Source organism: Phalangium opilio, unplaced genomic scaffold, assembly GCF_054372755.1.
Source record: "Phalangium opilio isolate 3A_F unplaced genomic scaffold, DU_Popi_V2 ptg000082l_1, whole genome shotgun sequence".
In the NCBI taxonomy this organism is placed as follows: Eukaryota; Metazoa; Arthropoda; class Arachnida; order Opiliones; family Phalangiidae; genus Phalangium; species Phalangium opilio.
This window is the reverse complement of record NW_028324189.1, coordinates 13,471,872-13,493,019: the sequence shown is the minus strand read 5'-3', so window position 1 is coordinate 13,493,019 and position 21,148 is coordinate 13,471,872. Positions and strand designations below refer to the sequence as shown.

Genomic DNA, 21,148 nt, shown 5'->3' with positions numbered 1-21,148 from the left:
ATTAAACGTTCGGTCTAGTACGAAAGAGTTTTTCTTTCGAATTGTAATCTCAAATAGATAGCGTACGCTAAAGGGGCTAGCAACATTCCCCTCTTGGCTCTTAACTTGTAGATAGCGGTTGAATTGCACATGTCGCAAATGACTGGCACACTTGTACGCGCACTAATTACTGTTTAATTAGTAAATATTTAAAGATAACTTTAATCAACGATGTTCATGACGATCGAATCAATTTTATTTCTTCATCTTCGTTAGTTGGGAAGGTGAGACGCAGTTATAAGCCTATTATGGACGGTTCCCCTAAGTCAGAAACGATTACAATATGAAACGGATCAGACCAAGGCTTATTTCAAATCGAAATACTGAATACAATTAGAAATAAGGAAAAAAACTCGCCATTTTTCAGACATTTTAATATGATTTTAAAAGAACGTTAACAAATATTCTTAAACGTTGTAAAACTTCGTTAAAAGCACTCCCACTACAATGCCTATTATTAAAATGAGCGCAAATAAGAGAAAGGTTGAAATGCCACCTTCTTGTCTATCCTAAAATTGAAGAAAACTTCAATAAGATTGCGTATTTGCTCGAGAAATAAACGCCACCATTTCGGCTCTCATCTTTCCCGCAATTCAGGACTATCTCTGATTGGCTCGTAACTCGCTTATTTCATTGGTTAATAAGACGCGTGTCCCTAAGTCTGGTTGAGGAATGATCCTTAAAGACGTCAAAGACGCTCTAACTAAGGCTTATAATTGAACTAGTTAAAGACCTCTCAGAAATTATGGCCCTTTTTAAAATGTCTATTTATGACGTAGACAGACGTTGGGGGAGCCTATCAGACAAAGCTCCCGTTGGAAGCTACAGCTTAGTTCCTTACCATGTTTCCAACTCTCGCTCCATCACCTGGGAGTTAAATTAAACTTAATTAAGGTTTAACTAAAATACATTAACAATTATAGAGGGCGCTTACCGATACGGCTATTCTTAAAAAGAGTGGCGTTTGGGCCTTTCGCAACGTCCTGAGAAACATTAAACTAAAAATTAATCAATCAATTCGTTTGTCAAGATATTATTTATTTCCCTGATATTTTTGGTATGGACGAATCTGGTTAACACTTAACAACTAAGCCTTTTCATTCGTGTATTGATCATTCAATCACAAAAAGTACATTGTTTTGCTGGTATTTCGGCATTCTCTCTGCTTTGGTCGACAGCAATATCTGTTCAATGAACGCAAGACTAAAAACTGAATTTTTAAAAATTTAAGTTTAGGTCTAATAGAGTATCAAACTTTTAATAAAGACTTACCTGGACGAAAGCCAGTGGAAATTGCGGCTTTTATGGTTGAACTTCATTAATCAAGCGAAATTATCAGTGACATGATAGTGATAGGTAACAAGTTGGACAAGTTGGAAAAACCAAAATATTACATCTCCTTGTCAAGAGGTCTACTACTACAAACTTATTTACCTAAATATGGATCTATTTCTCTTTTTTTGAGTTAAAAGTGTACGAATTATTGAAGCAGTATTCCAAGCATTGCGAATATACAGTAAATCAGACGAAATTTTACATCCAATAAGGATAAATCTTGGACACATGGAAATCAGTCAATGGGGAAAAGATCAGGAAATGAAGTGTATAAATTTTGGAGAGATATAAACTTTATGTGTTCGTAAAGGCCCAATTGTCTAAGCTTCAGCTGTTTACCCTATACACTCATAGCTACATTCACAACTGGTTAGCAGTTTAAACACTACTGTCTCGTTTCACCTCAACGATATTCTTAGTTAGCCAACATGCGTGTTAACGTTAAATACCACCAAAGCTGACTTGTGGGTACACGCAATGAAAGTCAATGCGCACCATAAAAATAATGAAAATTCCGTGGCTAATACCCGTTTACCATTAGCTCTTTCACTGGTCTAATTACCACCATGATCTTTTCTTCTATTATAATATCTACACCTGACTATTTAAACGTGTATTTAACTTTCGGCTCACTCTGAACCGTTAATGTCTCTTCAATACAGACTCAAAAATCAACACCCATAGTTAACTACACCTTGGGCCTCAATTATTTACTCTTTAATTCACTAAGCCTATTACGGATAATACTTGATTTAACCGACTGAGTGTAAGCCTTAGCGTTCTTCTTGATATAACTAAAGCAAGGACTATTCTATACACAGATGTAGTAAAGCTTAAGTAATATATAAACAGCCATTTCAAATAATAATATTAAAAAATGTCCTTGGAGTATCAAATTGAAACAGAGCTTTCAAGTTACAAAACTACTAAAGGCATCGTAATTACGAAAAATACTTCCACATATTCACTTTATATTATGGAAAAAGGGAATATTAAGGTTCTGTATGATTTCTTAACACATCAACACAAGGCTAACTGCTAACTCGACGCACTAGTGTAACAATGGACGGACATACACAGACAAAAACATAGACTGCTTTTTAACTGTTTCCGTATTAATTTTGAGTTGAGAAACAAGATTATCTTAAATATTAAAATAAATATAATTAATATTAAATATTTTCTTCGCTAGTTGTTCGCCTTATTGAGCGTTACATCGTTTTGATAAAGAACAATTAAACATTCTTGAGAGACTTGACTAATATTGGCGTTTGAAATGAAGCATACGCCGGTTGCTTCGCCTTACTCAAATAGGTAGTATACAAGGGTGTTGAACTACAGATAAAAGCAAGAACAACCGCAATTGCGAAAACCTTTGGTGGACAACCCTCCCTAGGTAGGCTAGACCTTTCTCATAACCCTAGCTGATCGCCGCGAATGTCTTAAACCAAACCAAACGATGACGATGGAGTTAGAAGCCAATGAGACAGGTTGGTGTCTATGTGGAATAGACCGAAGACCAGAAGATGGTGGTGTTTAGAAGCCGGTATGTACAGACTGGTGTCAAAGTGGGATGGACAAAGACCGGAAAATAGTGGTGATTAGAAGCCAGTATGTACAGACTGGTGTCCAAGTGGAATGGACGAAGACCAGAAGATGGTGGTGTTTAGAAGCCAGTATGTACAGACTGGTGTCCAAGTGGGATGGACAAAGACCAGAAGATGGTGGTGATTAGAAGCCAGAATGTACAGACTGGTGTCCAAATGGAATGGACAAAGACCGGAAGATGGTGGTGTGAGAACTCAAGTAGAGGAGCCATTTCCGTGACTGTGAAAGCAGTTCGGAAATGACGAACACGTTTGCTCCGATTTGGAAACTGCAAACGCGGTCACGTGGGTGTAACAACAGACACACACACAAACACCCACACCCACAAGATCGTTACAGAACCTCTCCGTGACATACGTCACTCGGAGAGGTAAAAATTCCATTAGCTGAAAGGGACGTCTGTTTTTATCGTCAGAGGTAGTAGGAAACAAGAAGGATTAGCCCAACCATAATTATTCCACATGGTTTACGTATTCTTGCTATCCCTACTTCAACAAATTTACTTCTTGTAAGTTACACATAAACGTTTAATATAGTTTTACAGGGTTGCTACAGTACCTGGAAATCATGGAAAAGTCAGGGAATTCGAAAAAGGGTGTAAAAAGTCAGGGAATTTGAAAATTGTTGTAAAAGTCAGGGAATTTCCGTTGCATATCGACTTGAGAAAATGTGTAGTCACGGCCAACTAGGCAAACCAGCTCAAATACGGCCCGGGAGAATGATAAGGTCCTATAGGCCTACATTGACCGTTTCTGATAGTTCCTTATAAAGTTTTATTAACTACTAAATAGTAGCTGATGATGAATAAGAGATTTTTAAAGGCTCCTGAATCGTTGCAAGTGTTCAGCGGCGTAACGACGTTTGTTGGACCCGCCTGCAGCCCGACAGTTAGGGCCCCTTCTTGGGTGTCCAGGTTTCAGAAACTATGAGAGCATCACGAACGTTACAACTTTTCCCGTTATAATTTATAGCAATGCGCCTTGTCGCCGCTCTCGACTAAGATTTCTCATACATGGCTCACTCCTCTAAACTGCAATGCAGGGCCTCAACTCTTTTAGACAATTTTTAATACAAAAAGAAGGATTCTCTTCGCGAAATTATAGCATTATATAGGACCAGGTTAATCAAATTGTAGGACCAAGAATTGACGGGACTCATAAATTTTATTATATTGAGAACGTAAGACTCTTCAAATGAGCGTTACATCGCACTTAGATCTAAACAAATTCTGAAGGGCTCACACAGACATACATATAGATTTACTTGGAAAAGTGACAAATAATTAAATGAAACTGAAAGCAAAAAGAGACCTAAGTGAGTGAAAGTGACCAAATCAAGCTCTTTAAAAGGGTCAGGTAGGAAGAGATGTTTTCAGAGATGACAGATTTTCAAAACTCTTTTTTATAATTAAACATATTTTAAATATCTGTGCAATAATTCAGTTCAATCTGTTTGCTTAGATATTTAAATGAGAGGTCTGAGGCAAAATTCAATTGTGTTATTTTAGAGTGCAGACTGGGCAGCTGAGAATGTTAAGTAATTGTTATCATTTCATTTTCACCTTAAAAAATAGTATAAATTCAATTATGCGAGAATTGAAGATCAAAAATTCCTGAGCGAGCTCCTCGATTTTTGGATCTGACCAAATAAGGTATCACTAATTCTGCGTTTAAATTGTCATACAGCTGGGATTATAAATAATTACTTTGAAATCTCAAAAATATAGGACTTAATTGGACGATTTGAGAAATTATAGTAAAATTTCCGAAATGCTGGACAATCAGTCTATAAGCAAAATTTCGAAAGGGCCCCCAAAAGCCATAGGCCCGCCCGCAGTTGTGGGGCTCTGCTCCCCTGTAGTTACGCCACTGCGAGTTTTAAAATAGCATTGGTTGATAAGCACGATAAATAATTATGTATTAAGGTGTACACATGTTAACTTTCAACGTGTTCACGTATATTTCGAAGAAGAGAGTGATGAAGGAGGCTGAAAAGCCCAGGATACAGACACGGAAAATGGCCTTAAAAGCTTTCAGATTGATTACGACGAAAGCATCCGGTGTTACTACACTCTGACAAGGATGCGATGTCACTTTGAGAGATGAGTTCAGGTCCTCGTAGCAACCACCCTCAGTCAGCTGGCGCAATCTGACAAATGAGAAATTTAACTGTATGTACCATAATTAACGTAGTAAAGTAGAAACGGAGCCTCCGAGATGATCCTAGGCCCGTGAGTGTCGATTTTTACGTGGGGAAATATCCAGTTTCATAGAGGAAATATTTTCACCTAATATGTGTACTAGATGGCGCTTTTATTACAGATGCGAAGGAGGTCTTCCATAAATTGTCGTTGATATTTTAGGGGCCAACTATAAAAATTTTATGAAAGAGAATGATTTCACCCTTAAATTAACGTAATTGTTTTAGGGGCTATTTATTTTTTATTGAATCTTTTGGTTAGATTGTGTGGACAATAAAATAAATTATGAGATTTTAACATTGTTGTTTTTTAGTAAAACAAAACTTCTTGAAGATGCTAATTCACAGTTTTATTATACCATAAGAGGAATTTTTTACTCCTTCGTAACCTTTAATTTTTTTAACGTTAGCTTTTTTTATCCTTTACTTCTTTGGCATGATTGTTTAATAAAGGTCTTCGGAAATTTTCTAAAGCATTTTCTTACTATCCGCGACCTCGGCTTCACCGCTCTACGTCCATGCGTCGCCCTAATATTGTAGAAGTAGACGGGGTCACGAGGCTGAACTTATTTTTATTTTACGATACTAAAAGCGCCCCCAAGCGAGAAAACACGGCGGACTAAATTAGTCAAAGAAATATTCTCGCTTCGCGATAGGCACGGGCCTAGATCATCTCGGAGGCTCCGGTAGAAACTAACCTTTTGTTAACTGTCTCAACCAGGGTTTTTGAAATGTTTTTGCTGAAATGCATCGCCATGTAGGCTGTCATTAAAGGTTTGCTTAATTTCATTTTACAAATTCCTGTCTTGGCGTATCTGTCTTTGATTACATTCCACAGAAAAGTCCCAGTATGGATCACGAAATTCTCTCGATTTTCAATTCCCGCATGAATATTGGCTTTTTGCAACGAGTTGCTATTCTTCTGGTAACACACATGTGGGTTCGCGTCAGCTCGCTTTGTTACTTCCGCAAATGCGGGGTTAGTCAATGCATTTTCCTAAAACGAAAATTTTAAAAAGGGGTTTTATCGAATTCTGAAATCAAACAAACTCCGACTAAATCAAACGAAATCCGATGAAATCAAATGAAATCCGACGAAATGAAATTGGATTTCGAAATCCCGTACACTTTTTCCAAAACGTCCGACCCCTCGGAGACATATCATCAAAAATATTTCTCCCTGTTGTATCACTATACCAAATTCCTAGTTCGTAGCAAAATCAAGCAGTCTGGCTTTAGTTTTTACGTACCAAACCAAACTCAAAGAAAAAGATCCATCCTCCAAGACTCTAAAGTGTAAATTAGTGTCCCCCCCCCACTGCTTTCTAAAATTACCTGTATAAAACTGCAAATCGCGCTGCCTTCTATCAAAAAGGGATCTGCATTCGGAAAGTGAAATATATCGTCTATGTTGTCAAAGGCAAGGGCTTCCAATTTGTTCGAAAACTGAGATGTCATTTCCGAAGATACGAAGACTAATACTACGAAAGAAGCGAGACTCCACACAACAGAAAGAAACCGAGTGACTCCCTCGCACTTCAAACTTTGGGGACCTTACAAGAAGACACGGTTAATACTTTAAAACGGACGAAGATTTTTCTATTTTTACTCGTTCCCAGGAGGCATTGCAACAAAAACATGGGAGGAAGTTCCGATTTCTCTTTTCCGTATTTGGAGCTCAGTTTCCCCGCCCTGCAAATCAGTAGAGCCAGACTACAGAGAACCACAACAATCTACATAAATCAAAAATTAATTATGGCCACAAATTTTAAGGCAAAATATAAAACTGTAATTATCCATGGTCGCGTCTACGTTAGTTTGTTCCGTTATCAGCTTTTTCAGCTTATTACAGAGTTTTATTTACAAACTAGCGCTTGCCCTCGGCGTCACTCGCGTGTAGTAAGAACTTCCATCAAAATGATATAAAGAATGGGTAGATTTTACCGATGACTTATATTTTTGTAGCACCCTAGGAGCGAAGGCACTTAGCGTTGCCCGTCAACCCGTCGGGACATTTTTTTTATTACTTTTCATGCGGACATTATTCCATAAAGAAAGGTTTTAGGTTTTTGGCCGCCATTTAAAAGGATGGCAACAAATTGAACCGAAAAGACCATTCAGCCCGTCTATAGGTTAAAGGAAACCAGTGTACTAAATATTTGTGAAATCGGTTGAAACGATCGGACTATGTTGCATATAGAAGATTTTCTACATTTCTGGGTGCCATTTATTAAGATGGCGGCGGATTGGAAAAATCTTTCTTAGTACGTTCCTACCTACTATTATGAGTAACGTTCCCGCAAATTTTCAGCCTTCTTGGCAAGCGGTTTGGGCTGGGCGTTGATTATCAGTCAGTCAGTTAGTCAGGACTTTGATTTATATAGATACTAGCTGTTACCCGCAGCGTCGCTCGCGTAAAATAAGAACATCCATCAAAATGATATAAAGAATGGGTAGATTTTACTGATTACTAATATTTTTGTAGCACCCTAGGAGCGAAGGCGCTCGGCGTTTCCCGTCAGCCCGTCGGGACATTTTTTTTTATTATTTTTCACGCGGACATTATTCCATAAAGAAAGGTTTTAGGTTTTTGGCCGCCATTTAAAAAGATGGCAACAAATCGAACCCAAAGACCATTCAGCCCGTCTATAGGTTAAAGGAAACCAGTGTACTAAATATATGTGAAATCGGTTGAAACGATCGGACTTTGTTGCATACAGAAGATTTTTTACATTTCTGGGCGCCATTTATTAATATGGCGGCGGATTGGAAAAATCTTTCTTAGTACGCGTCTACTACTTATGAGTAACGTTCCTGCAAATTTTCAGCCTACTAGGGCAAGCGGTTTGGGCTTGGCGTTGATTATCAGTCAGTCAGTCAGGACTTTGATTTATATAAATATAGATTAGAAATGTGAATTTACCCATTTGTCAACAACAGAGTAAATGTCATTTCCGTTTGATTGATTTGTCCCGAATAATATTTGTGTATATGTAATCAGAAACGGGTGCGAAGTATGGAAGGCATTGAAACGATCCTTAGACACTATCAATGGGTTTAAAGAAAAATCTCCTTCCTGTGTTTGGACAGTGTTCATTGTATTACTATAGTCAAAAACCAATTGTGGATGAGAGGGAAAGTATGACAATGGCCATAGAGCCTGTGTTAAAAAACGCGGACATCAAAGTTTCGCCAATAACTATTTAGTTTACTAGTGACTGATGGACTTGCAAACTCGAGATTGAAAGTAGTTCAGACATTTATGCTCCTTGGTTTAACCATAGCCCTCTCGATCACGCGAATCACGACGCAAGCTGCTCGCGCTATAGCTAAGCTACCGAGATTTGTTTTAAACGTATCTAGTTTTATGTGCTCTTCTATTGCTTCGATAACCTTACTAAAATCCATATTATACCTTCAAATACCTTTTAAAACATTACCAGCACTTTGTCCTGACTACTAACACAAATCGAGGAAGTTCTAGCATACACAATAGCAGACGACGGTAACCGCGTAACCGCGAATTTACACAAGACCTACTTTAAGGGAGTGAACAGGCCCAGTATAGCTACTCCAATAAAACGGTCAACTACGGCAAAACTCTGATGACTCGCGACTTTTGGCCATTTTCATACTTTTCCTCTCATCCACTTTTGCAAAAACGGATTTATGTACTAAGAACGTCGGATCATAGCTTAAGCCTCTAGTACCATCCTCGCATACTTTATTGAGAAACTTCGTCTGCTTATATTTTGACTCCACCCACTAATTTTGTATATAGCAACTTCTAGTGGTCGAAAATATCGTTCTTATCTCTAATTTCGTGGTTAAATATTTTTTTTTTTTTTCGAAATTGTGCCAGTGGTGAAAAAGCAAAGAGGACAACAATGCGATATAACTCCTGATTTAGTGGAATTAAGTTTTAAAATTAAGAATACATATAATTGATGTTTCTTTAAATATTTTCTTTAAGAATATATATAATTGATGTTTCTTTAAATATTTTCCTTAATAATCTGATTTTTCTTTCTTTGTACTAAAATTATTATTGTAGAACCTTTATAACTTATTATTATTTATTTGCCTTATGCAGTATCTACATTTAAAGCCTAAAATATATTAGAACAAGGCCGATAGATGGCGGGAGCGCGAGTTTTGAAATTATAAGCCACTCCCATCAAAAGATACAAAGTAGTCGAGGATGGGCAGAGAATTTGCAACGTTCAACGTTCTTCTTACATAAATCCGTTTTTGCTATAGTAAGAAACTGGTAGCGTATCTGACATTTCTCTGGAGCATACCGAGAAGCCCATTCCACGAATTACCAACTTTCGCACCCCAAACTTGTTCCGTACTCGGAATGGTAGTGACGCTGCCAAAATATTTTGAGGAATGTGATTGGATTGGAAAATGAACGTGATTCCAAATTTTATTACTTGATATTATCGAAACGTTTCAGAACATGGAGGAATTTTACCATATAGCCACCTATCTCTCCTTGGCCCTTCACTATAACCTGCGGTGAACTCTGGTAACAAAAACCATGCATCAAATTCATACTCAACCGATGTGCATTAAGGGAAAAAGTAGATTATAACAAGTTGGGAAACCAAAATTAACCTCTCCAAGGTTTTTTTAAGTAATTAAATTAATATAAATGATATTAATTGTTTTAATCGTCATTAGTTTACCTTAATATTAGTTAAATCGTTTTAAGAAACTTTATTCCTAAAATGATTTTAAACATAGCTATTGTTGACGTTTCAATTCAATCGTATGCCTCTTAAACAATTTTTGGAAATTTAGGGTATATAAGGCGATTGATTCACTATAAACATGAATTTCATGCTATTAATGATAAGATAATGTGCTTGCAACTCACTTTATGAAAGACTGCTGTGTAGTATTTTGCTATTTCGGCGTTCATTATGCCTTTATTATACTACTGTGGACTCGCTTTCAATCTCTAGGTGCGATGGCTGAAATCTAATAGAAGTAAAGAGCAAATTTGCGTAAGGAACTTTGGTAAATTTACAGCTTCTAAGAGAGAATACGGGAAAACATGGAAATTGCCATTAAGGAAGCATTTAGAAAATATGTTATAGGAAAACAACGCCCACTTTACGTTCGATTTTGCCGAATTATGCGTTCAGTTGTGCCCTTATAAGAAATCGTGTGACCAACTATTAATTTGCGACGTTATGTTTGTGCCAAATGGTTCCTTGGCTCTTTCCATGTTCTCTTAGAAGCATTTGTGTGTAGGATTTTTTTTTCTTTGTGCGATTCAATCGGTGCACTTTAGCAATGTAACTTATTACTTTTAAAAAAGCATTGGAATCGAAATTTTCTGCTTTTTAATGAAATAGAGCATATAAAATACTAAAAATTTCAAACTGAAACGAAATGTCACGCCTTTAATATCCATTTGACGTCAGAAAGCATCAACAACAGGGACAATATATTTTCATGCGAGCTTTTAGATGCGACCAAGAACGTGAACAGAGGCAATAATATCATTTCAACCACAATTGAGTTTACCTTTTTAGCCACATCGTTTGATGTACTGTACATCTGACGATGGGGGTATTAGTTTGACTTGGTATGAAGAAGATTTCGATGTCGAACATGTAGTGAACGTTTTAGCACTGTTAAAGGCGGCGATTGGAAGAGCTCTTCACTCATTTTCTGTACGACTATTATTTACGATTGTGTTATGATAATATGTTTCGTTCCTTGGGGACTTTCATTTGGATAGGTATTTGGGGTTATACAGGTAATCATCTTAATACCGTTAAAGGTAGCGCGTCGAGGGGCTACTTACTAAAATACTCACTGTTGATTCTAAATGGGATTGTGATTAAGGGTCACTTATGGTTGCGGGTAATTTTTTAAAGGCAGCGCTTCGAGGGTATATTCACTACTAATATTTTTCATTCATTGATGTTTTAAAAAGGGATAGGGATTCATTGGTGAAAAACACTATTTTGTTTTCACATATAAACAATTTAAAAAATCATCAACGTGAAAATGAGTTTTACACCCAAAATTGCAAATAATTAACTTTTTGATTTGATTTGAACTATTTAATTTTATTTTGTCTGAATAATTAAGCCTATATATTTTATATTAACTCAGGGTTCATACAAACCCGGAAACAGGGAGATTTTCAGGGAAAATAATCTAATTTCATGGGGGGAAAAATCAAATTTCAAAAGAAATAAAATACAAATTTCAAAGGAAACAAAATCAAATTTCAAAGGAAATAAAATCAAATTTCACGAGGAAAAAATACAAATTTCAAAGGAAACAAAATCAAATTTCACGAGGAAAAAACATTCACATTTCATGGTTAAAAAAACATTCAAATTTCATTGGGTAAAAATTAAAATTTCAAGGGAAAAATTTAGTGAAATGTTTTGGGAATATTTAAGGAAAGTTTTGAGGAAAATTAAAATTTTTAGTTTTATTTGGGGAGATTTCAGGTAAAAGAATTTTAGACTAAATATTCATGGATAATTAAAAATTATGGTAAGAAAATTATTAACCTTTGTGAGTCCTAGGTAAGCGCTGCTTGCAACTAAAAAAAATCCAGTTGTCATTACGCCATAGAAATAAGGCAACAAGAACATATCTGGACACACCAGGTTAATCAGTTTTCCTAAAGTTGTGTGAACCCTGCTGTAAAAACTGCCTAGAAAGATTTCATAGGAATATTTACTAGGTAGATACTTTCCCGTGGAAGGGGGTCCGGGACCTTGACGCGCGCCCAGATTACTCTGTTCTCCATTCCTACTTCTAAAATTAAATCTATCTCTGATTAAAGTAAGCGTCGGTGTCAATCATAGATTTTGGAACATGTATGAGGAACCCAGACAATCTATTGCTAGGCGACGAAAATTTCAATCTCACCCCTTCGCGTGTGTGATAGGGTGAGTGGTACGTGGCAACCCTATCGACGAGCGAATGAGCTATTAAATTTGAATAATAAATAAATACCGTAATGTTTCATCTTGCAAATGTTTTAATTCTCTCTTAATAAACCTCTCTGCATCCTACAAACAGTTTTTCTTCCATTAAATACTACGGATATTAATAAAAATTATTTATAAAACGTCCCCGGCGGGATTCGAATCCACGTTGTCTCCCTCCCAAGTACTGACCGCGCTCGGCTCGACACTGCTTCACCTTGAAGGAGAGAGGGATGGAGGGTATGTTCCCATTTTCCCCAATCCCATAATCCCCAAAAGGAATATTTCGCCCAAAAGATTTTTTTCCCGTTTCGCCCAAACCCAGAAGTTGAGATCTAATTTTAGCCTATAGAAATAAAAAACACCTAGAAAAAATTAGCCTTGTTAGGTTAGGTTGGGTCAGGGTTAGGTTGGGTTGGGTAAGGTTTGGTTAGGTTAGGTTAGGTTGGGTTAGGTTAGGTTAGCTTGGGTTGGGTCAGGGTTAGGTTAGGTTGGATCAGGGTTAGGTTAGGTTGGATCAGGGTTAGGTTAGGTTGGATCAGGGTTAGGTTAGGTTAGGTTGGGTTAGGTTAGGTTAGGTTGGGTAAGGTTAGGTTAGCTTGGGTTGGGTTAGGGTAGGTTAGGTTAGGTTGGGTTGGTTTGGGTAGGGTAGGGTAGGGTAGGGTAGTAATCATTCGGTTTCCTTTTATTTTGTTACTTTAGATACACAGTGAAATACGCGCCGAGTTTATTAACGCAGTGGAAGGCACGTATCGAGAGGATATTGTAAGGGAAATTAATAGCCAATGTTTCTGTTTTGGGGGAAAAATATTTTGGGACAAATGAGTTTGGGAGAAATGGGAATTGGGGAAACTGATTTTGGGTGAAATGGGGGGAATCGGATGGAGTACAGTACACACCCTCATACCCATATCTTTGCCTCTGTACCCCACCTACGGAACGGCACCGTAAAACTCCCAGCATCCTCAGCGGTTAGGTAGGGTCGTACGGGTTGAAGTTGTGAATGAGGCTCCCTCTATCTTAAGAATAGAAGCTAGTTCTCATATAAATAAAATGGCGCTACGCGGTAGGACTTGGCAACTTGAAAAAGTGTACGGGATTTCGAAATCCAGTTTGATTTCTTCGGATTTCGTTTGATTTCGTCGGATTTTATTGGATTTCGTTTGATTTCGTCGGATTTTATTGGATTTCGATTGATTTCGTCGGATTTTGTTTGATTTTAGTTTTCAGAATTCGGTAAAATACAATGGATTTCATTGAATTTGAGATTTTTCCCGTGATTCCGTCGGATTTTGCTATTTTTACCGTGATTCCGTCGGATTTTGCTATTTTTACCGTGGTTTCAACGGATTTTGCGATATTTCCCTTGATTTCCTCGGATTTTGAGATTTTCCCCGTGATTTCCTCGGATTTTGAGATTTTCCCTGTGATTTCGTCGGATTTTGTGATTTCTTTTGATTTTGGATTTCGTGAATTTTGTAATCGGATTTTGTTTCATTTCAGAATTCAGTAAAATCCAATGGATTTCATCGAATTTGAGATTTTTCCGTGATTCCGTTGAATTTTGAGATTTTTCCCGTGATTCCGTCGGATTTTGCTATTTTTACCGTGGTTTAAACGGATTTTGCGATATTTCCCTTGATTTCCTCGGATTTTGAGATTTTCCCTGTGATTTCGTCGGATTTTGTGATTTCTTTTGATTTTGGATTTCGTGAATTTTGTAATCGGATTTTGTTTGATTTCAGAATTCGGTAAAATCCAATGGATTTCATCGAATTTTGAGATTTTTCCGTGATTCCGTTGAATTTTGAGATTTTTCCCGTGATTCCGTCGGATTTTGCTATTCTTACCGTGATTTTAACGGATTTTGCGATATTTCCCTTGATTTCCTCGGATTTTGGGATTTTCCCTGTGATTTCCTCGGATTTTGAGATTTTCCCTGTGATTTCCTCGGATTTTGAGATTTTCCCTGTGATTTCGTCGGATTTTGTGATTTCTTTTGACTTTGGATTTCGTGAATTTTGGAATCGATTTTACGATTTCTTTACTGATTTTGTGATTTCGCTTCTGATTTCGAGATTTCTATGTTGATTTCGTGATTTCTTCGTTGATTTTGTAATTTTTTTTACTGATTTTATGATTTCTTTATTGATTTTGAGATTTCGGATTTTTTATTTGGTTTCGAAATCAGCATTTATTTCACGGGTAGCGTACGGGATTTCATGAATGACCGACCCCTCGGGTAGGGGCCAGTGTGGGAAATATGGATTTTTTAAAACTGGACCTGTGGCCAGTAAAGCCTAGGTATTTTAATTGAAAAACTGGCCACGGTGCTACCTACCATTTTTAGCCTGAAAAATCAGGCTTTCGTAATTTATGGCCAAATTATCTATTCCGAAGCCAAATTTCGGGCTATTCGAGCCGTAGGGAGGGAGTTGACACTCCATTGTTATCTTCCCATAGACGCTAATACAGTCGCATCAAAAGTGGATGAGAGGAAAAGTATGAAATGGCCCAAAGTCGCGGGTCATCAGAGTTTCGCCGTAGTTGACCGTTTTATTGAACTGGGCCTGTTCACTCCCTTAAAATAGGTCTTGTGTTAATTCGCGGTTACGCGGTTACCGTCGTCTGCTATTTTGTATGCTAAAACTTCCTCGATTTGTGTTTGTAGTCAGGACAGAGTAGCTGGTAATGTTTTAAAAGGTATTTGAAGGTATAATATGGATTTAAGTAAGGTTATCGAAGCAATAGAAGAGCACGTAAAACTACATACATTTATAATAAATCTCGGTAATTTAGCTATGGCCCGAGCAGCTTGCATCGTGATTCGCGTGATCGAGTGGGTTATGGTTAAACCAAGGAGCATAAATGTCTGAACTATTTTCAGTCGCAAGTTTGCAAGTCCATCAGTCACTAGGAAACTAAATAGTTATTGGCGAAACTTTGAGGTCCGCGTTTTTTAACACAGGCTCTATGGCCATTGTCATACTTTCCCTCTCATCCACATTTGGTCAAAGGTAACAGGCTGCTTTTCCCTATAGACCAGAACCAAACAAGACTACCGAGAGACTGTTTATCCTCCCTTTAGCTAACTTCATCTACACTGCGTGTAGAGCGTAGACAGATATACGAAACCCACCCATAATCCCACTCCCACATACACAATTCAGGCCAAGCAAGCACACGCATAGAAGAAAAGACGAGACAATTTTAGGGTTTAACATATTTAATGAACCAAAATCTTGAGGGGGAAAATATTTGAATTAATTAAGTGGCCACCAGGGCCAGTAGACCCCAAGGCGTTTAATTTTTAAACTGGCAATTGGCCTGTGATAGCGCCTTATTTCCCACACTGGTAGGAGCGTGCGCGAGGTACACTGAGAGAGATACGGTGCCGCAGGTCGCCCATCATCATTTCCAATTCATCTCACCTCCCTTATCCCTGGCTTAACTTCGAGTGTAAACATGGGGTTAGTAATATTTTAGTTTACCTCGACGCGTGTAGATGGCGCCACAAGCGACTCACGCTATCACACATGCGAAGAGGTGCATCCATTGAGCCGGACTCAACTGCTCCTCTTTGCTTGTATCTCTATGGTAATAATTGATGAATTCTTCCTTTGTAATCTATTTAAATAAATTTTTAAACACTTTCTTATAGAGCTATCTCGGAAGGCTTAGTGTGACGTCACAGAAGCTATTTGCCCATTGCCCACAGAACCAAAGCGGTACCAAACAGGGCCGCCCACTGTCAAAGCTAAACCCGTGACGTTTTACCTAAGCACTGACGTCACAACTGAGACTACCACGAACTTTGTAAAGACGTCACATGCTCTTACCTCTTACCATATTTTTAGGCGACCATATTGGCAGTCGCGAGACGTCGTCAGGTTGGGCAATACAAATTCGGGACCCAATATTGACGTCACAGTTCCCCCCCCCCCCTAGCTTCGTGGTAGCACACTATAGACCCAACCAACAAATCTTTTGAATTTTTATAACGGCACAGTTCTCGTTCTCGGGTTTTGAGGCGAGAAAGGGATAACCTGATTGGCTTGATTTAGCCATGCGCAGAACCTGTTTAACCCCAAGAGTCTGGCTCTAACCCAATCAGAAAAATAAGAGATTTATTTTCGTCGCTCAACGACAGATGGCACTAGAGTCAACTTTGTTAGTCACGTGATGGGGACGAGGCTAAGCCTACTTGTTATTTGTTGGTTGGGTCTATTAGTTAGTTAGCTTGGAGTTTTAAGGAAATGCATCGCGACTTTGCTAAGCAGTCAGGAAATGTTTAAAGGGCAAGGTCATATCTTGGACTGTGAGTGGGAGTTGCGTAGTGGTTGTTTGCAACAGACTGTTATTGTTGCTTTAAATTGAACGGTCGAAAGGACGAGCAAACCATACCAGCAGAATCCAGTTTTTTAAAAAAATATAAAAATAATCTTCAAGGAAAAGTTTCACTTCAGTCTGTAATAAACTGAACAAATGAACATATTTTGATAACGCCTCACTTTTGAGTAGTCCTTTACTATGATTATACTAGCAGAATAATAATGCCCGCTCTTTGATACATGATTCTAGCAGCCATAGAGAGGTAGGGGTAAGAGGTTCGGTTTAGCAGACGCCACTAAACCAATGGCGGCACAATAGTCCTCGTTTTAAACACTTATTAAACGCTAGTTATTTTGTAATAAGAGTTCCTTCACTTTTTTTTTATGTTTTTCCTTTTATATTTAGAAAAAGGCCGTTCTTTTAAGGTACAATATTATGTAAGCTACTTTTCCTTAAAATTAAGTAGCGTAATTTTATTATACAAAACAAGTTTTGCTTCGCAGTCCTTTAAAACTGTATTTATACACAATTATTGGCGAAACAAGTACACTTTTTCAAACCCACAAAGAGCCCGAATTAGAAATTAATATATGTATTGCAATATGAAATTATGTTTAATCGATATGAGAAATTTGGTTTTAAAGATGCATCGTCTGCTTCTGAGCATCATTCGTCAGTTTAAAATCGCGCAATAAGCCTTGGTACATGCATCGGGAATACGGTGGTTTATTGAAGTATTTGAGGTTTGTACAGGTGGCGACGGATGATGGATTTTGGGGTGAGTCACCACCAGCAGCTACAGGCATGAATTTATTTATTAACATGAATATATATGTGTATCATTAGCCTTTCTATCATGTTATTCAGGGATGGGAGGGACCTTTCTATTACATACGCGTTTAACGTCATCGCGATAGCCAATCAAAATCGAGACACCTGGAAGTTCGAACAGCAGACGACCAGTTTAACAAAATTGAATGAGGGATACAATTTTCGGTTAGGTTCACCAACCTGCGTCAACTGAATATTAAAAATGATCGACAATACGTGAATAAATATCTCAACACGATGTCCGAAAGTGATAGTGATCTTTTAAAGGAAATTATATTAAGTGCCTGCAATGTTTTTCCTAATCTGAAACTGAAAACTGGTGGTAAAGTGCTAAGCCTTGGCCATTATGAAAATTAATGTAACCATGGATTTATAATAACATGATGTAACGGTTGAAAGTAAACTACTAACATTTTAAATCGTGAGAATTGATGATGCTGGTTTTTCCCTGCTGTTGGAGTTAAATTAATGCGGTAGTTGATGAATTTACAAGCATAATTAAGCCTTCCGCGTGACAAGAGCTTTAGCTTTAAAAACAAACCGCCAGAAATCCTCTGACGTCACTCAAACTAAGCCCCTCCCATCCCTGAATATGTAGTTTAACTAGTCAATGCAGATATATATTCATGTTAATAAATTAATTCATGCTACAGGGTAGTCGGCACATAGGGTAGGATCGTCGACTAGTCCAGCGCTTCTCAAACTTTTTAACCTTGCGGACCGGTTTTTTCTTTCAACTATGTATGACGGACCAGATATATTTTTTGTTTGGTATAAAGTGCAATTTTCCAAGTTTAATGAATGAGAAAATGGTAAACACATTAGTAGTTTATTTATATACGTGTGCAAACCATTATTATGAGATTACAACTTAAAGAGTTTGTGGATGACGAGTGCCATAATTTTCGTCATCCAAAAACTTAAAATACGAAAAAAATCCTTGAAAAATCTAGTTTATTATGATATGTTTACTTTTGTATTTGGTTTCGTAGAAATTGCAATCAAAGTTTTGTGTTTGGAAAAGGCCTAGCTAAATTTTGTTTCGTTTGATGACGTAGTAAGGAGAAATTTTCTCTCTTGATGTCGCTCACGTGACCCCTGTTAGTGTCTCAGCGCCGCGTTAAGCCTATTTTATTCAGATTCGCACGGCATTAGTAGACTCGGGAGTCTCGGGCGCGCGCGCTTCGCTTTTCCTCGAGATGCCGTGAGTGACGTAGCGAGGAGAAATACCCGCCAAAAACTTCTCCCCAAATTTGCTTTTGCCCCCAAATTTCAAGTTTTCGAAGTGTTTTTTCTGTGTTTCCCTCCTATTTAAATATTTTTTAAGCATATTTTTGGAATCAGAAGAATTTAAACTCTCAAAAAAGTACGGTTTTCTTTAGATTTGAGATAATTTTTAAATCAGTTCGGTATTCCTTTAATGGCAAGGATGAGCCAGGGGGCCTCTTTTCACCATCCCTTACCAAAAATGTGAACTATTCTCCAACAACAAAATAGATGTTCAATTTTATTTGAAACCATATTTTTTAACAGAATGGGTACTAACGGTAAAAAAATTAGTACAGATATAACGGAAAACGCTTAAATTTCAAATAGTGAATAAGCTTAATATGGTAAAATAATGGACGTTGAGTCGCAGAGATCTTATGAAAAAGATATTTCTCGGGCACGCCTCTCATTAGTCAGCACTTGGTGACACCTAGCGGGGTTCGTAAAATAAACCGCGGCCAATTCTACTTTAACTAAAGCGGTTAGATCAAAAAGGGTAACTATAATGGAACAGCTCGATCTCTAACTCTCGCGCACCTAAATCGGCGCATGTGATCCGTTAAGATGAAAATTCAAGAAGGTAAATACGACTTTGGTCTTTTTTATCTTTACTGATATAAGGAGGGACTAGAAACAGAGAAACGGCCGTTTATAGCAGGGAAAGGCAGAGTCTGCCGGCGCTTGCCTACGGACCGGCAGCCGCATGTCCGCGGACCGGTGCCGGTCCACGGACCACAGTTTGAGAAGCGCTGGACTAGTCCCTTATTCCTTCAGGTTTTGTCGCCCAGAAACTTGGCTTACAGGATACTTCGGTCGTTATTTTTAAAAGGAAATGATTCAAGATTCGGTTTGAAACCCGTTAGAACTTTCAGATAAAAGATGACGCTAATTCTAAATATAATTTATTATTACGAATACTGGTAGTCGCCACAAGTCGATCTATAAATAAAGAAAATCAGCTAAATTTCGATTTAAAGGGTTGCCTGTAGCCCTTTAATTTATATCCCGAACCATAGCCCACTCGATCAGCGCTCACGGAATCAAGCCATAACTCGAGCAGCTTGCGTCGTGTTGCGCGTGATCGAGTGGGCTATGCCCTAACAGAACAGTTCACAAATATTCACGTGACAGACTTCAATCACTTCATTGAGGTATCTGGCGCTAAAATCACAAAGTTATAGCAGGGATAAAGCAAGCTCGTGAGGAAATTTGTTTTCACGCTATAGGATAGGCAACTCCTTATCTCGAACGGCAGCTTATTCCGTATATACTCTGTTTACAACATCGGTTGTCAGCACGCGTAAAACTAAGTCTCTGTACGTGTTGTCAAGAGACGAAAAACTTCAGGATCTTCAGGATTTAAAATAACCTCTAGGCCTTAGTTTCAAATACGTGTAGTAGGCTGTAGGCAATTTCATACGTATTTGAAACTAAGGCCTAGAGGTCAGTGCACTCGAGCTAAAAAAACTCGCGGATATTTTAAATCCTGAAGATCCTGAAGTTTTTCGTCTCTTGACAGCACGTACAAAGCTACGTTACATAGAGACATAGTTTTACGCGTGCTGACAACCGATGTTGTTACAGAGTATATACAGAATAAGCTGTCGTCCGAGATAGGAAGTTGCCTATCCTGTAGAGTGAATACAATTTCCTCACGCCCATTCTTTATCCATAATTATAGGTGACGGTCTGTTCCCCAGTAGCACTGCCGACGTAGGGCCTACATGGTCGGCTTTGTGTGTTACCGACGAGTTGGTAAAAAGTCACTAATAAGTCGGGAGAGTAATGGTTTGAAAGTCGAAATGTCCGCCTGGAGGGACGATGGCCCGCCGGTTTTCCTACTGTTTTGAGGCTACTATAAAACGACTGTTGGCCGACTATATGTCGGCGTCATTATGCCTACCTAAAGCCGCGCTCAATCCGACGATTTCGCGGCTATTTAGTATAGGAACGGTAAATCGTCGGTAAAGGGCTGGTAGAGTAAGGGTTTGAGAGTCGAAATGTCCGCCCGGCGGGACGACGGCCCGCCGGTTTTCAGACTGTTATGAGGCGACTATAAAACGACTGTTGGCCGACTATAGGTCGGCGTCATTATGCCTACCTATAGCCGCGCTCAATCCGACGATTTCGCGGCTTTTTAGTATAGGAACGGTAAATCGTCGGTAAAGGGCTGGTAGAGTAAGGGTTTGAGAATCGAAATGTCCGCCCGGTGGGACGACGGCCCCCTGGTTTACCGACTGTTACGACACGAATGAAATAGGACCCTCATCCAACATGTTTGAGAGTCGACTTAACGGCCTGTCAGCAAGAGGTCCTACGCTTTTGCGACGATCAAACCTTAACTCGAGGCCCGACGGTTTTGCGACGATCAAGCCTTAACTCGAGGCTTGATTCGCTTATAGTAAAGGATACTGATACCAAGTATTGAAATTTCTTTAATACATTTTGCGGAATAGTAAAAGTAAAAAAAAACCGTCCCACGGAAAAAGAAGGCCTATACAACAACTTCGTTTTTCATTTTACTCTTTTATAACGTGACCATACCGACTAGCGGGAAGGAGTTGGTA

General features: G+C 38.3%; 1 protein-coding gene across 2 annotated transcripts in view; it reads right to left on the bottom strand.

Moving 5' to 3' along the window:
• Positions 1-5,902: 5,902 nt before the first annotated feature.
• LOC149651853 (glutamate receptor ionotropic, kainate glr-3-like) overlaps positions 5,903-21,148 on the bottom strand; it is a 105,929-nt gene continuing 90,683 nt past the window's right edge. The window contains exons 2-5 of one of the 2 annotated variants that reach the window (XM_089848970.1): positions 10,064-10,167; positions 9,618-9,709; positions 9,466-9,553; positions 7,920-8,257 (exon numbers count right to left, since the gene is read on the bottom strand). In XM_089848970.1, the coding sequence (XP_089705096.1) occupies positions 8,087-8,257; positions 9,466-9,553; positions 9,618-9,709; positions 10,064-10,108 (396 nt within the window). In that variant the 5' untranslated portion in view covers positions 10,109-10,167 and the 3' untranslated portion in view covers positions 7,920-8,086. Of the gene's footprint in view, positions 6,915-7,919; positions 8,258-9,465; positions 9,554-9,617; positions 9,710-10,063; positions 10,273-21,148 lie in introns of those variants that run through there. The other variant, XM_089848971.1, reaches the window with a different exon arrangement.